We start from the raw sequence: 15,253 nt of genomic DNA, 5'->3' as shown, positions 1-15,253 counted from the left end.
GTAACACAGCACAGAATCATTTTGGCCAGTCGAATTTGATAATTAAAATGTCTACAGAAATACAACATAGGACAATGTCTGAATAAAATCATGAGAGTGCAGACAGTAATGCCAACCTCTGTAAGGAAAGAATGTTCTCAGTCAGTGAACGCCCTCGCTAATATACCCTTGGGACAATAACCCGTTTAAACGCCTCCTTCACCATAGAAATGGTCAAGGCCTAGACCTGCGAAGAATACATTGCCGGATGATGAGCCAGATCTGGAATTGTCACACCCGATGAGTCTCGCGAGTACTTTGATGAAGCGGCGTCGTTCAAGTTCATTGGCGGAGATATCTTCAGTGGAAAGCGAGTCATGCTACGCATGGACGCCTGCCTCCTCACAGGTGAATGCGAAGGAGTATACGTTGGAAGTGAGTCCTCTCGCTTTATACCGAGTTTGAACGATCGCTGGGAGCTTGCTCGTGTGACGACTTTCTGAGGCGCTACGGCTCCGTAGACTCGTACATGACGTGCGGTGACCCCAGCGGCGCGGTCTGAGAAAATGAAACTCTAAAGTAATCGGCAAAGTTAGCATTCATTTCCTAGGTATTGAGAAAATAAGGCTCACTTACCGACGCCAGGTTGATGACACTCATGACCATGGCCAGAATACCTGCAGATACAACAATCCTCCAGAACGCAAGGCCAAGTGATTCCTGACTCGTGGCCGACGTATTCAGATCGCCCAAAACACCTATTCCAAGTATGAGCATTGCCACAGCCAGTGTGACGAAGCCGGAATCTTGGCCTAGCAAAGGCCAATTGCGGTCGAAGTAGCCGCGGAAGAAGGGTAATTCAGAGAGTATAAGAAAGACTGCCGTGCGTCAGTGTTCTTGTCAAGTCCATAAATCACCATAGTCGAGGGAATCACTTACTGCTGACTCCTGCAGCCATGACATGGGACACGGCTTGGAAGAAGAAAAAGCTGTTCAAAAGAGAGATCTTCACTGTCATCACAATGCTGGCAGCGATGATGTCCAGGAAGACGATAATATTGAGTACTCGTATGGCGTTCAAGATCACAAATCCTGGACCAGCCAGGGACTCCTTCAATGAAGCCATCATAATCAAAGTATGTATTACCGCGAGCGAAAGCACTCAGTTCAGCACAAGATGCCACTGCCAAAAGACCACGCAAGGATATCGAGCTCGGATCGAGGTAAGATGCGTTTGCAAATGATGCTACCAGAGACAGTAGTAGGAAATGGAGAAATGAAAGTAGAGGCACAAGAACTGACCAGCAGGACTGTGTTGACTCAGAGACTGAAGGTGAGAGGAGGAGAGAAAGAGCGGACTGGAGAGGTCTACTCGAGTGTTAAAGAAAGAGCAAAAGAGTGAACAATGAGGCGACAAAGGATAAGAGCCCTATTGAACCGGCATTATTCGGGTTCTTTGCTTTGGGCTCTAGCGCCAGACAATCCTGGTTCTTTCCAGAATACCTGAGGTAGCGAGGCCTGAGTGAATGTAGAAGACAAAGGTTGCTGACAATTGGCATTGATTCTGAATCTGAAACACAACCTGATGGGCATTGAGGATCAAGCCATCTATTCTGGCATGAACAATGGTAATGTCTTCAGTAACGGCATAGATAATTGAAAACTATCCAAAAATAATTCTCCTCTTCAAGTTGCGGTTTCTCCTTACAACCACTTTTCACAGCGCCGTCTGGGGAGCACAATGCATCATCATAGTGACCTGGAGCTCAGAACTGAGATTAGCCTCGCTTTGGTATGCTATTGTTCCTAAGTCTGTATTTACTCAGGCGTCAAGCTCGGTCTCAAGTCCACATTGCGAAAACAAAGCGAGTAGTTATCACCGCGAGATTGTCAACCAGCCTGAAACAACCGTCTCATTTGCTTGCGTTGCTACACCTGACGATTGGCCGTCGTTCAACTATTTTTGCTTCAAGCGATGTTTGAATAGACTTCACTGGGCTGCAATCGATCCTCTCCCGACCCTCGGATCGCAAACGAGCTACATAGTCTCAAATCGGGCGCTTACTCTTGTAAGGACCCGCAGGAACTCGGTCTATGTCAAGAATCAGCGCCCTATAGGCCAGCGAGTCGACAAGATTAGGCGCCTGTGAAGGTTATATGGTTTCACTTCAAGTGACGCCAAGTTCTCCATTGAGATTTCGGGAAGATACTATATTGCAAGCCTGAGATCAGAGCTAAGGAGCGAAGTTAGGACTTACTTCCCTGCACAATTGATGACATCGGGCTTGGTAGAGTGGACGCAGGAGACATCTACGATACCAAGTACCACACTGCACCCCGGTCATTTGCATCTGCTGTCCTGCTCAAATCGAATAATGATCCGACTCAAACAGTAGCTTCGACCAATTAGCAATCTAGTCCAGCCGCCGAGATCCAAGCGCTTCTATTGCATTCAAGACGCGAGGGCGATAAGTGCGACTTTCATAGTAACCCAGATTATGTCTCCTGAGTGTGACTCTCTCCCTGAGGTTCAAATTTCTGCACAGGATGTGGAAGCAAGTGCACGATCTCTTGGCCGGCTCAGTTGCCATAGAAGTATTGTATGGAGCAATAGGTGATGCATGGCATGGTCCGTCTTAGAAGGGCTCGATTTCAATTTTAGCTTGAAACATCAACCACCTGGCCCCTTCTTAAGAATGTTACTTCAAATCTGTGGTATTGCCATTTCTGTGTTGGTGTTGATATTGCATTGGACAAGATGCTTACTCGGCACATTGCGATAGTTCACAGAAGACAACCGCTCTAATTGTTTGTTACCTTATGCCTGAGGCAATAGATGCAAAATGTGTCATATTATAAGTTGGATCAATCTGGTTCCCCTGGTGTTGTGGTATGGGGCAAATTATTGGAAAGCTGGGATTCGTGGGCTCGGCGGAGTATAAAAGGAAAGCCATGGATACAGACAGAAACTTCACTTAACGGCCTAGAACTTTGCTCTCTTCTTACCTTGACACCGTGCCAAGTTTGGAGCTCGAGATACAAAATATTGCTCCTCTCCCATTCCTGACTGCAAGGACAGCACAGAACACCTCAGCAGTCAAAATGACCCGCGGAAACCAGAGAGACAGAGACCGTGAGAAGGCTCTCAAGGCCAAGGCCAAGCAGGTCAGTTTTCCTCCCCGCAACCGTTCCACAGGTCTCACAGCAACATGCCAATCTACAATTTCCCTTTCAATGTAGAACGCAGTTGCTAATCTATCTTTCATATCTATAGAAGGGTGGAAATAACTTGAGTGGCACCGAGTTCCAGCGCGCAAAGGAAAACAACGCCGCGATCATGCGCGCAAAACAGGCAGCGGGTAAGCGCGCCCAGGAGTTTACGCCTGATGCAATAGAGCTTGAATGTGCTAACTCATTTCGCCTTTCTCTACAGCTGACGCGAAAAAGGCAGCCGAAGCAGCAGCAGGAAAAAAGAAGTAACGACTCCATTACGAAATTCGTCAGCAGCTTTTTCACCTGCGATTCCGATCGCAGTCGCGCTGCTTTCCCGTCACTATTATCAGCCCTTCGGCCGTCATGCTCCGGTTCGGTGCATAATATCACTTCCGCAACCTTATAGGGCGCCCAGATCTTGGCTACTTCGCCAAGTTTGGTTGCGCGGATTGCTACCCTGGATGAACGAGGTGGCTATATTATATTTTGTGTCAGAGAAACGGAGGTTGCCTATAAGCCTCTCGGGTTGCCGTTACGTGGGGTTGATCTGGAGTATTTTGGAGTCGTTGGCGCGTTTACTAGAGCATTTTTACAATTAGCGAGGCGTTTCTTTCAGAATATGGCGTTCAGTTTACATTGTAAATTCAAGCGAAGCTGGATCATTCTACTAGGAGGACATGAGGTCCACGACGACCGGGGACCAAACTAGCCACTTGTTTGCTACAAGACATGACCAGGCTCCTCGATCGACCGTCACAGTGCTGCTGTTATGCTGCCAGTTCGCCGCTCGACCAACATGCCTTTGCCCTGGCCATCCATGTCTTCCACGATTCCTTCGACTCGCTTTTGGCAGTGTGAGCCAGAGTATCCATTGCGACGAGACGAGTCTGTGTTGCCTCCTCCCGTCCACATAGCTGACACCGAACAGTTTCCACCACATCAAACCTTGTAGTAGCCAGGTGTATAAATGTCCAGAGACTCTCGCCTTCCCAGCGGACGTGCACTCCAAACGTGATAGCCTTATTGATGATAGCCAGAAGTGTTTCTCTGTGCGAAATAGTCCCCAGCAAATAGAGCAGAAACATCCAGCTAGATATATCCGCAGGATGAGCGAGGCACCAATCCAAAGTCTCTTCGGTGATAAGCAAAGCCAATCGGGCGGAGTTATCCGCCCTGTGCTCAATTTCGTTTAGTGTGTCAGTCAAGGCCACATGAAGGCGGCGCATATAGCTGAAGGCATAGTAGTTTTTGGGATGGAGCTCCCCTGCGCGGAGCACAACGGCCAGCTCGGCCTGGAGCATTTTCTGGAACTTTGCCGCAATACCAAGCGTACTTTGACCGGGGTCTTGTCGCTGCGAATCGGCAGTTCGGAGTAGTTGAAATGTCGAGCCTGGCCGCTGAAGTTTAGCTATATGGTTCAAGAGCCATAGACGGTGTTGCCATAGGGTTGGAGACTTGGTGTGCCGATGTAGAGGAGAACATAGATAGGTCGTCATGAGAGAACGTTCTGTTTCCAAGGCGTGGATCAGGCTCTCGCGACCAACTTCGTCCGTTCTATGAAGATCCTGCACCTTGATCAAGGCGTCAAGACGCCTTTTCCGCCAGTTGCATGCCGTGGTATGCTCACAGTCGAAAAGCAGGATGATCTCAGACGCAACCGACGCTTCGTCTTGTGTAATTGCATCTGGGCACTTCATTCCCGGAACGTTGAGGTCGGGCATAGAGCCCGTATGCTTGAAGAAAATACATCTGGCGGTCACAAAGGCCTGTATCAGATATTTCTTGGTGATGCCTATCGAACACCCATCTTGAAGGAGTGGGCCAACCTGCGGCGGCAGAATCTCGATTTCAAGAATGCGACTCTGTCTGCTTCTGAAAATCTGAGCAAGTTCCTGGTACGCATTTTCTGTAGTAGACATTTGGTTGTCCTTGTTATCTGGACCACATTGGCAGTGCGAATCTCAGACCCTCCGGCTATACATTGTGTTGTATGGCATGGCAATAGAGTCAGGCTATTGACTGTTATCGTTTGTTTGGTGGTACCGCCAACAGGCGGAACGCACAGATCGAGGCCACCTTGGCAACGTCATTTCGATCACGAGCTCTCCTCCATCAACCTCGCAAATGCGGTTTTAATATTGTGTTTATCTCCTACGGGTTCTGGATTTCTGACACGGCTTTAAGAAACTTGCGCGGCCTAGTTTCTGCAAGTGGGATCGTGGCTCTTCAATCTTGCCTCGATACCTATACCTCTGCAAACTTCAGATAATTCTCACCCTTCCGACGGCCATATCTCTCACGCACCAAGATGCTATCGCTCATTCTGACGATATTCTTTGTCCACGTCGCCATTTATTTGGTGAATACAGTCGGCGCAACCACAATTGATACTCTGGTATGTTCCTGCTTAGTGCTCCACCGGCATGGCAACGCTGCCAGTCTGCCACTGCCCCAGAGAGAGTAATCAGCGATTTCTAACTGAAGTGTTCTGCAGCTATGGATTCTATACCTCAAGCTCCCTACATCGACGTCGAAGAATGCTCGCGAGCAGAGTCGACTGAAGCGTGAAGTCGTCCTGCTCAAGCGTGACATGAACAACACGAGCTCCCAAGATGAGTTCGCCAAGTGGGCTAAGTTGAGGAGGAAGCATGACAAAGCTATGGATGAATACGAGACAATGAGTGCGTGCCCTGCTCTTTTTACGCTGAAATATTACGCTCCTCACTTCACATTGTCGACGTTCAAGCCCAGCTGATTGATCGGTTCTGAAAACAGACAAGAAACTCACGGCACAGAAAACCTCGTTTGACTGGAGTGTCAAGATCGCTCGGTGGCTCAGCACCAACGGTCTCAAGATCTTTCTTCAGTTTTACTATTCCAAGACTCCTGTCTTTGCGCTTCCGGCAGGCTGGTTTCCCTCCTACGTTGAATGGGTACTGTCATTCCCCCGAGCGCCTCGCGGATCGGTGAGCGTCCAAGTTTGGAATAGTGTCTGCGCGACAGCGATTGCCGTCATGGCAGAGATTGTCACCTCTATGTTGCTGCAGTTGAGAAGTCGGACCGCAAGCCCTGCTTCGACAGCAAAGGCCCAAAAGGCGCAATGAATAGAATGAATGTTTGCCATGTTATATATTACGCATTACGGGAAATGTAGACTAAAGGTCATGGGAGTATTTTCATTGTTTCGTTCTATGATAAGCACATAAGAGGGAACAAGTTCGTCAGATATGAAAACAATCGTTTATCGTCACAACCCCATGCCGTAGCAGGAGTATCAGGGCTTGACTCTATGATTGGTATATCATCATACGAACGCAATGTGCATGTCAACGAAAGACAAAAAACTTAAAAACAAAAAAAAAAAAAAGGAAAGAGTCCGGCCCCTTCGACAGGGCTTCTGTGACCATAGATCCAGCCACCGCTTTGCAATAAGCTACAGACTCAAAAGTAAAGAGCGATGAACTCCTCGCCTCAAGAATGAGCCCCATTGAGTTACCCGATCCTCCAAAGGAGGATCAGGGCAATCGCATGACTATCCAAACACGACGAAAGGCAACCCAATGAAACAACCCCTCTCCGACACCCCGCTATACCGCCATTGTTTCCACCGCGAAGGCGTCGGATATAGGCATGGGCGCCGGGAGGGAGTAGGGCAGTCAGCCGCTATCAAATTGCTTCTATGGCGGCGCGTTTCCGCATTGCCTGCCAAGGATCCAGAGGATCGGGCAGGGTGTCCGGGGACTTTCTCCCAAAGCTAGGTTCCTCCGGTGGAGGAAGAAGAATACCGGGTAGATATTCTGTGTGTGAGCTTTGAATGCGATTCTTTGAGCGAGGAGTTGAGGAAGAAAGAAACAAAGTTGCTACGAAAAAAGTTTCGGTTTTTTAATGCTCGGTTGACCCGCTCTTAGAGGCTAGTCTGTTTTGAGGACTAGTTTATCACGTGATTTGGCTCGAAATTCACCAATCATCGTTGTGTTTACGTTTGGTGTCAGGTCTCAGAGCCGTCCATACCTCTAGAATAGCTATGCACTGCGCATTGATAGCAGAGATTACAATAGATATGCTGACATATGTTAACATCATGGTCATGAGTGATAAAGTCTCATGAGATTCTACTCAGGGCTGAGCAGGCTTGAGGGGGTTACAGTCACTCTTGTCTCAGACATATACATTCAACAATTTATGCCAAAAAATAGCAGACCCTTTTGTGCTAACAAGATACAAAGAACATGAAAATGATAGTCCTACGCCTTCACCTTCTTAGCTTTCTTGTCCTTGGCTCCGACCTTTGTCGCCGGTGAAGCGGCAACGCCATTTATTCCCTTTTTCGCCGACGCCTTTTCGCCATCCTGCTTGGGTGTCCCCTGCTTAGGAGTCGATTGGCTTCCCTTCTTCTCCTTCTTGGCCTTCTTAGGAGTCTCGTCCACGATAGTCTCCTCCTTGGACTCCTGAGCCGAGGGTGCCTCGATAGCCTTCACGGGCTCATCGGCAGTCGCATCGGCAGCAGCTTCAATCGCCTTGGTCTCTTCTTGGACAGGAACTTCGTCGACGCTCTTCAGCTGGGGAAGCTCATACTCATAACCCAAAGCCTTCAGCTTCTCGGCCTTTGCAAGTCGTCTCTTCTGTTCCCGCTCAATGCGCTCCGACCACTGTTCCCTCGTCTTGCCCTTTTCCAGCCTCTTCTTCTCGATGCGGTTCCACGGGGTGCGTTTGAATCGTCTGTTGGCACCCTTCCAAACCTCCGGGTGCAACTGATCGGAGGGGACATATTTGCATTTCAGGATATGGCCATACATCAGGTAGTTGTCCATAGTTTCCGCGACAATCTTGGCAACAGTGACCGAGGCGAACTCCACGAAAGCGTAGTGCTTTGAGCGACCGGTGATGCGGTTGCGGGAGAGACGCAGGCGAGTAATCTCGCCGAATTGAGAGAAGTAAGCGCGCATCTGATGTTCGTAGAAACCGTGGGGAATACGTCTGTGGAAAAGAGATTGTAAGACTTTGTCACGGCGGAACGGCAAAGAGAAAAAGACTGCGGAACTTACCCAACATAAACCGTTCCGGGCGCTTCGGCCTCACCGTGCTTCTTTTGCTTCTTCAAGATCTTGCGCTTCGCCTTCTTGGAGTCGGGGATCTTGGGAACCGGCTGGTCAGGGTCAAACCCTTCGTCTCCGGACTCATCTTCATCACCGCTGCTCTCGAAACCCTTGATCAAAGCGGCTGTCTGATCGTCTAGTACATCATCTTCCTCGTCTTCGGAACTATCTTCAGAGACCACAGGGACCTGCTCGTTATCCTCATCGTCCGACTCTTCGACTACAGGCTCAGGCTTCTTCGCCTTGGGCTTCGCAGCAGCAGCACTTGTCTTGGCTTTTGTAGCGGGCGCAGGAGTGCCGTCTTCCTTCTTCGACTTCTTCTTACTGGGCTGCTTCTTCTCCTCGGTATCGGCCTTGGGTTCAGACGCCACGACTTCCGGCTCACTCTCGTCGTCGCTGAGGAAATCCGCCGCACGCTTGCGAGGCTTGACCTGCCTTGCCGCCTCGCCATTGAGCTTCAATTTGGAAGCGGACTTTGGCTCTGCGGCAGGGGCATCCTTCTTGTTCTTCTTCAGAATAGACTTGGGGGTTTCTTTGGGGGCTTCGCTAGGCTTGGCCTCGACCTTCTTGGTCTTCTTTGCGGGCGAGTCGGCGGCTACTGTGGTGGCAGCTGTATGGTGTTAGAAAACAAGGCAATAGCAAAATAACCATAATCCAGAAGGACCTACCCTTGCGCTTCTTATCCTTCTTATCGGGAGCCATATTTCTGGTTATTGTCTGTTATATGCTAGGTTGAAGCACCGCAATCTGACCCTACTAAAAAAGGTGCGGGAAACTTTTTTTTTGGTCTCCCATTTTTTCTCCGACGGGTCGACCGCCAAGCGGTGAGTCTGGTCTCCGCAGCCACCGCAGCGGGATCCATCGACTACAGGAACCAGTAACTGACCATCTACAGAAATACAACAGCTCATAAAATGGGGAAAGCAAAGAGTGCGAATAGGCCTCTGACACAGGAAGAAATATGGGACGATTCTGCCCTGGTTCAAAGCTGGGATGAAGCGGTCGAAGAGTACAAGGTACGTTTCCTGTATATGTCACGTGACATGTTTCTAACACCGATTCCAACAGTTGTATCACAGCATCCATGCCAAAGGAGAGAACGTCGAAGATGTTCTCAGAGAGGCAGAGGCTGCAGAGCGTGCCGGGTTGGATCAGAGCGGACAGCAGCCTGACGAAGCTGTCGATGCCATGGAGGATGATGACGCAGCGACGACGGCAGCATCAGCTACAGCAGAACAAAGCTCATCAATGCAAGTACCAGATGTGAGTCGGCCCCTTGCCGGATTGAGCAAACGAACTTGTCTTCCTGACTCTTTTCAGGCCGCAGAGGAGCACCCGACAGCGACTGATCACCGGCCATCCGAGATGAAATATCCAACTGAGCCTGCTCCTGTGGGAGCAGCTGCGATGCCACATGCTGCTTTAGCACAAGGTACCCTTCCCTGTATAGCATTAGCGCCGGCGAAAGCTAACTTTGAACAATATAGTCCAGGACGAAGGGTTGAAGAACCTGATGATGGCCTGGTATTTTGCCGGATACTACACCGGTCTACATGAAGGGCAACAACGAGCGAGCCAGAACAGCAGCTCATGATGTCGTCTTTGGCACTCGAAAGGAATGACATTTTGAAATGTGAAACAGCCAGTCTCTTTAGATGGGAAAAGGCTTACAAGAAGAGACTACGCCCCAGAGCAGAACTGGTCCCACGTGACTACGCAGAGTGGTGTGGTAGGGGATAGTTACATCTCCACATGTGAGTCTGCATCTTTGAAAGCAACTGGGTCAAACTGGCCGACAGTCTGGGCGGGGATAGAGACAAGAAGGCGTTCTTGATCTTTAGCTTATTGTCCTGGCCCTGTCCATCCGCCACCACCTTCTTCATTATTGTACGTATAACTCGCCATGAGCGTCACAACCGATTCTGGCTAGGTGCCACAGTGTCCAAGTCCAAGGCAAACTCAGCCAGGAAACTGGAACCCTTAATCATCTTGGACCAATGCGTGCTATCAGTGCCTTGTTGCCCTCAATTCGACTCAAAATGTGTTTTCTTTGTCCCGAGCAAGCTACTGGATATCAAAGCATCGGTGAAGTGCATCCAAACACGGAAGTTCACAGCCTTTTMCATCGTTGTAACATGCCGTAGACCCGTGATATTTTCGAAAAATTAGTAGGCAAAAAGAAATTCCATTCTCATTTGAGATTCTAATTAATGTACTAGTCAAAGGACAAATCTTCCTTCTACCGCACCACAAAAATTCCAACACAATTCCGGCTCCTAAGTAGGAAAGCAAGGCAGAGCCTGCACTCAACAGTTTCGATGAATAATCACCTCCTCGAACTCGGAGAACTACAGTCAACATTTTCAACACGCCCCCGAGCGGCTACACGCCTTCACCTTGTCTTCGACACACGTAATCTAATGAGTTGGTAGAAGACTTCCCAGACCCTTACCACTCCCCAACATACCTCCAAGGATTGGAATTTTCGAGAGCATGTTGTCCGTGCTGCTCGTCTTCTTCGGAGCAGCGGCAGCAGAGCTGCTGGCAGCGGCGGGGGTCTGCACAGTGGTGCGAGTGCCCGAGGGAATGGGCTGTGGCGTGGCGGTTGCCTCCGTCATATTGGTTCCATGAACAGGCGAAGCCTTTTCAGGGGTGGGCTTGGGCTTCTCTTTATCCCCATCGTCAAAGGCCTGATTGAGCTAGTTTGTAAGTTTGAATTGATCTCGGCGAGAGAAATGTTAGCGGCAGAGATACGCACCTTGAGAGCATTGAGAGCGGCGGTAATGGCATCAGAGGCATCCAAATCGCCGTCGTCACGCTTGGCGGGCAAGGCGGAGACCATGAGGGCCAGGAAGAAGCAGAGAGCAAGGAAGGACAAGCTGAAACGAGCCATTTTGGACGAGGCGAAGAGGAGGTATTGCGATTATTGTGGATGTGATCCTGAAAGGAAAAGAATATCTCAAAGGAGAGGACGCCGTTAGGCACAAAAAGACTTATCTAGCTTGCAACTGCAGTGCTTCACACGAGACAGTCAAGGGGGAAAGCTCAGCAGTTGACCATCAGCGAGGTCGAGGCCATGCTTTATAGATAACATTCTCATGCTGGAATTGGAAGGGAGAGCGGAATGTCAACTCAGAGAACCTTCACTCCCCTTATCGGATTGCGCGTCTCTACGAGGATACTTAAGGAATGTCCCCAGCCTCGTTTACCGAGTTGTAAAAGCATATTCTCCTGACCGAGGTTTGCGTATGCAAGTCCCGCGGGTCAGCTACTTGCCTTGGAACCAAGCAAGGGAGGAATATCAGACTCGCACCTGCAGCTTCAGGGCATTGACCCTTGAAGACTTCAAAGCCGGTTTACATTCTGACCCAAGGAGGCAAAGAAAGAATGTAGATCACCACCTGCCCTTGCAAGCGCCACCTTACGTAGCTGGCTTAATGAGGAGAGCCCGCTTCAGAGTCAAGATATTTCGAGGCGAAAGCTTAATGATGTTTGAAACAAAGGACTGCGCGCCAGGGTTGACGAAGGACGACGGGCGGTAGAACACCAGTGAGAAGTAAATTCGATTCATTCATGATTCGGAATTATGGAAGCTAAGGAACCACGACATATTCCACCGACGATACTACTGCTACTTGATACCTGTGGATGGTCATGCAGCCATGCTGAACAGTGCTATTGGAATGTACCTCCCTTCTTTTGACACGTACAGCTCCATGTGATTGAGAGCGGACGCAACACGAGGGAGATCTTAAGCAACAAGATGTTGACTCATTCTCGGCACGATTTTGACCTCGAATATCATGGAAGAGATGACGGACGAGACTTCGAAAATGCCTGATGATCGTGTGTAGGAAAGCGAGAAAGTTGCGGCCTACGAGGAGCCATACTTTAGTGACCTGTACGTTAGTTCGCGAGCGAGCATGGAGCATTGAGCATTGATCGATGGAGGGTGTGCATGGGATGATCATCTTCTCCCATTTGAACATCCATTCCGTAGACAACCGATTGCGATCGAAGCAGAAATAAAAGCAGCAACTATCCACCCTAGAAGATATCGGAATTGACTCCCTTCAAGGGATGTATGCTCAAAAGCGAACCCAACCACCTCGTGCGCGTACGGCAGGTGTTGGGATTAGAACGAGCATGCGATAATCGCTCTCGGTCTCGAATCTAAAATTTGCAGACGGAACGGATAAGCTTTGATGGTCAAAACAATCCATCAACAAGGGTATGTTGGAGACCTGTTAAGGGAAAAAAGAAGAGAAGAAGGTGAAGGAGAAAAGAAGCGCAAAATTTATTCCGTAGTGGAAATCTCCAATTAGGTAAGCAGGCTTGTGCGGTCAAACTTCCGACCGGTCCCGAAGAAGATATGAAGTACGGAGTACCTAGTTGTTGCATAACAGTTGTGTCTACGCTTCACAAAGTACAGTATTCACAATGATATGTTGCCGTCCTTACAACCCCATTAAATGGCAAACGCCATGTTTAATTTCTTTTCTTTTCTTTTCTTTTTTTTTTTTTTTTTTTTTTTTTTTTTTTGAACAGAGAGTCCTCTGACTTAGAAGCGAGCGAGCACTCTCTCCTGAGTGTCACCCAGGGCCCACTCGTCGGTGTGCTTCTTGCTTAGGACCGACTTGACTTGGTCGGCTGTGAAGCCCTTTGCCTCCACGGCTGGATTATATCCAAGCCCAGTGATCTTGCCAACGACGTCTGAAGGAACTGCGGCCGCAACCTTACCGTCCGCACGCTTGTATACAGTCACGACGACGGCACCACCCAAGCCAAGGTTGTGCTGCAGTGCCGCATCTGTTCCCTGGATCAACCGGTTATTGGCCCAGCCACGCAGGTGCCAGACCAGCTCAGCACACTGCGCAAGGCCGGTAGCACCCAGGGGATGACCCTTGGAGATGAGACCGCCCGAGGGATTGATGACCATCTTGCCTCCATAGGTGATATCACCTTTGCGAACCATCTCATGTGCCTTGCCCGGCTCACAGAGCTCGAGCGCGTCGATCGTGATCATCTCATTGGCAGAGAAACAGTCGTGCAATTCGCAAACCTTGATGTTCTTAACGTTGACGCCAGCCTCAGCAGCGGCCGCCCGACAGGCGTAGCGGGTCATCCCAAAGCCCATCAAGTCGATCGAGCTTCTGTTGTAGAGAGTGGGCGTGTCCGTTGCAAGTTGCTGACCTGCGATCAGGATCGCCTGTTCTTTGAGATGGGGACGAGCGTCCAGGAATGCCTGGGAGACGATCACAGCAGCAGCACCTCCGTCCGAGGTTGGACAGCACTGCAGCTTGGTGAGTGGCTCGTGAATCATAGGCGCCTTGAGAATCTGCTCGAGCGTGTATTCATCCTGGAACTGCGAGTAGGGGTTGCGCTTGGAGTGTTCGTGGTTGACACGAGCGATTTCCGCAAAGTCTTCGTTCTTGGCTCCATACCTGGAGGAAGTCAGTACGGCAGCGTAAGTGACGCAGCATATAGTATGGTTCCAACATACTTCTCCATGTACTCCCGACCAGCATTGCCAAACATCTGTGCAGCACCAGGGGCGTTGGTGATTCCTCTCGTCTCAGCCATCATCATACCGAAGAGACCAGTCGGATTGGCCCGGTCGTTGTAGACCGACTGCAAGCTTCCGGGGCTCATCTTCTCGAAACCAATAACCAGAACACAGTCCGCAGCACCGTGGGAGACCATGGTGCGAGCCATGGCCAGGCCGGTTGAGCCGGTTGAGCAGTTGTTGTTGACATTGTAGATGGGGATGTTGGTCAGACCGAACTGGTAGAAGACACGCTGACCGCAGGTGCTATCACCATAGACGTAGCATGCAACGCCTTGGTCGACATCATCGTAATTAATGTGAGCGTCCAGCATAGCCTTGACACCGGCCTCAAATCCGAGTTCATGGTAGTCGACCTTGCCACGAGGCTTGATAAACTTGGTCATGCCCACGCCTAGGACGTAGGCGGGTGCTGCTTGCTTCTTCCCCATGCTGATTAGTTGGGCCTCCGGGGGTAGGTAAATGTTGTGTCGCTGGATGATACAAGATTGAAGATATTGAGCACCAGATCAAGGAAGGGTATGATTGTCATAGATATAACATTTGCCAACAGCGAACGTGTGGAGAGCTGCGCCAATGCGGAGAAGAATTGTTGTTACTAGAGCGGTAGTTTGAAAGCATCCCCATTGGATTTGCGGGGGGAAAGCCGCTGCCGCGACCGAGGTCCCGAGGATATTTGGTTGATCATGCCGCCATGCATTCATCAGAGCGCATAAAGAGGATATGTGCGGAGTACGTGGTAGTCTTATGGTTCATATGATTGTCCCTGCATATCCGAATCTTTTCTTTTTGCTTTATGTTCATATCCGTGATCGGCTTGGGATAAAAGAGGAAGGAAGGCAGCCGATGCCATACCGCACGTGAATGGAGATGAGCTCAGGGCGAATCAACACATTTCTGCACTGAGGATGTTTCAAAGACATAAGTATGCTAAGCTCAAGGGTCTATCACAAGGACAGTTGCGGTCATAAGCAAAGGAAAGCTGCTGTTAATGCTCAGCCCATTAGAAGGTGACGGAGGCTAAGGCTGTACGAAGTGAAGACCTAACATGAAGCCTAAGCAACATGAAGGCAAACTTATAGAGGCATGAAGGAGATATCCGGGCTCAAAAGAGACCGGCAAACAAGAAGAAATAGACGGACAGGGAAACTATGTGTGTTATATTGGCATTTTCTAACCATGTGCTGTACAGTCAATACCTGCTTTAGTGAACTATGGATGAAATACTTCAGATAGACTATTCCAAGCTCCAAATTTCCGACTTCATATATAGTACCCAATGGCATCTGCGCTGAATGGAGTGATCATCATTTATCTTTGTCAGAAACAGTTCTATAAGGGCAACTTTCCAACTTCCTGTCCCTTATTACTCCGTGCTTTTCTCCTCAGTGTTACGGCT

General features: G+C 49.5%; 8 protein-coding genes across 8 annotated transcripts; 3 read left to right on the top strand and 5 right to left on the bottom strand.

Moving 5' to 3' along the window:
- Positions 1-220: 220 nt before the first annotated feature.
- Asppvi_000952 (uncharacterized protein) lies at positions 221-1,105 on the bottom strand (the record flags this gene model as incomplete). The annotated part of the gene is made up of 3 exons (XM_043297256.1): positions 221-553; positions 616-857; positions 919-1,105. The coding sequence occupies 3 exons, from the start codon at positions 1,103-1,105 to the stop codon at positions 221-223; spliced, it is 762 nt and encodes a 253-aa protein (XP_043153191.1).
- Positions 1,106-3,081: 1,976 nt separating this feature from the next.
- Positions 3,082-3,459, top strand: Asppvi_000951 (4F5 domain protein; the record flags this gene model as incomplete). Its single annotated transcript, XM_043297255.1, has 3 exons — positions 3,082-3,144; positions 3,254-3,338; positions 3,413-3,459. The coding sequence occupies 3 exons, from the start codon at positions 3,082-3,084 to the stop codon at positions 3,457-3,459; spliced, it is 195 nt and encodes a 64-aa protein (XP_043153190.1).
- Positions 3,460-3,959: 500 nt separating this feature from the next.
- On the bottom strand, positions 3,960-5,111 carry Asppvi_000950 (uncharacterized protein; the record flags this gene model as incomplete). The annotated part of the gene is made up of 1 exon (XM_043297254.1): positions 3,960-5,111. One exon carries the CDS (start codon positions 5,109-5,111, stop codon positions 3,960-3,962), a length of 1,152 nt encoding a protein of 383 aa, XP_043153189.1.
- A 389-nt stretch (positions 5,112-5,500) lies between these two features.
- Asppvi_000949 (guided entry of tail-anchored proteins factor 1) lies at positions 5,501-6,296 on the top strand (the record flags this gene model as incomplete). The annotated part of the gene is made up of 3 exons (XM_043297253.1): positions 5,501-5,587; positions 5,687-5,873; positions 5,968-6,296. 3 exons carry the CDS (start codon positions 5,501-5,503, stop codon positions 6,294-6,296), a joined length of 603 nt encoding a protein of 200 aa, XP_043153188.1.
- A 1,140-nt stretch (positions 6,297-7,436) lies between these two features.
- Asppvi_000948 (RNA-binding protein) lies at positions 7,437-8,990 on the bottom strand (the record flags this gene model as incomplete). Its single annotated transcript, XM_043297252.1, has 3 exons — positions 7,437-8,169; positions 8,238-8,898; positions 8,957-8,990. 3 exons carry the CDS (start codon positions 8,988-8,990, stop codon positions 7,437-7,439), a joined length of 1,428 nt encoding a protein of 475 aa, XP_043153187.1.
- Positions 8,991-9,202: 212 nt separating this feature from the next.
- Asppvi_000947 (uncharacterized protein) lies at positions 9,203-9,882 on the top strand (the record flags this gene model as incomplete). Its single annotated transcript, XM_043297251.1, has 4 exons — positions 9,203-9,304; positions 9,357-9,551; positions 9,609-9,720; positions 9,776-9,882. 4 exons carry the CDS (start codon positions 9,203-9,205, stop codon positions 9,880-9,882), a joined length of 516 nt encoding a protein of 171 aa, XP_043153186.1.
- Positions 9,883-10,670: 788 nt separating this feature from the next.
- On the bottom strand, positions 10,671-11,181 carry Asppvi_000946 (uncharacterized protein; the record flags this gene model as incomplete). Its single annotated transcript, XM_043297250.1, has 3 exons — positions 10,671-10,705; positions 10,756-10,987; positions 11,047-11,181. The coding sequence occupies 3 exons, from the start codon at positions 11,179-11,181 to the stop codon at positions 10,671-10,673; spliced, it is 402 nt and encodes a 133-aa protein (XP_043153185.1).
- A 1,668-nt stretch (positions 11,182-12,849) lies between these two features.
- On the bottom strand, positions 12,850-14,285 carry Asppvi_000945 (putative sterol carrier protein; the record flags this gene model as incomplete). The annotated part of the gene is made up of 2 exons (XM_043297249.1): positions 12,850-13,732; positions 13,792-14,285. The coding sequence occupies 2 exons, from the start codon at positions 14,283-14,285 to the stop codon at positions 12,850-12,852; spliced, it is 1,377 nt and encodes a 458-aa protein (XP_043153184.1).
- Positions 14,286-15,253: the final 968 nt, after the last annotated feature.

This window comes from Aspergillus pseudoviridinutans, assembly GCF_018340605.1.
Source record: "Aspergillus pseudoviridinutans IFM 55266 DNA, scaffold_1, whole genome shotgun sequence".
Taxonomy (NCBI): domain Eukaryota; kingdom Fungi; phylum Ascomycota; class Eurotiomycetes; order Eurotiales; family Aspergillaceae; genus Aspergillus; species Aspergillus pseudoviridinutans.
The sequence above is the reverse complement of the archived record's forward strand: the minus strand, read 5'-3'. Positions and strand labels throughout refer to the sequence as shown.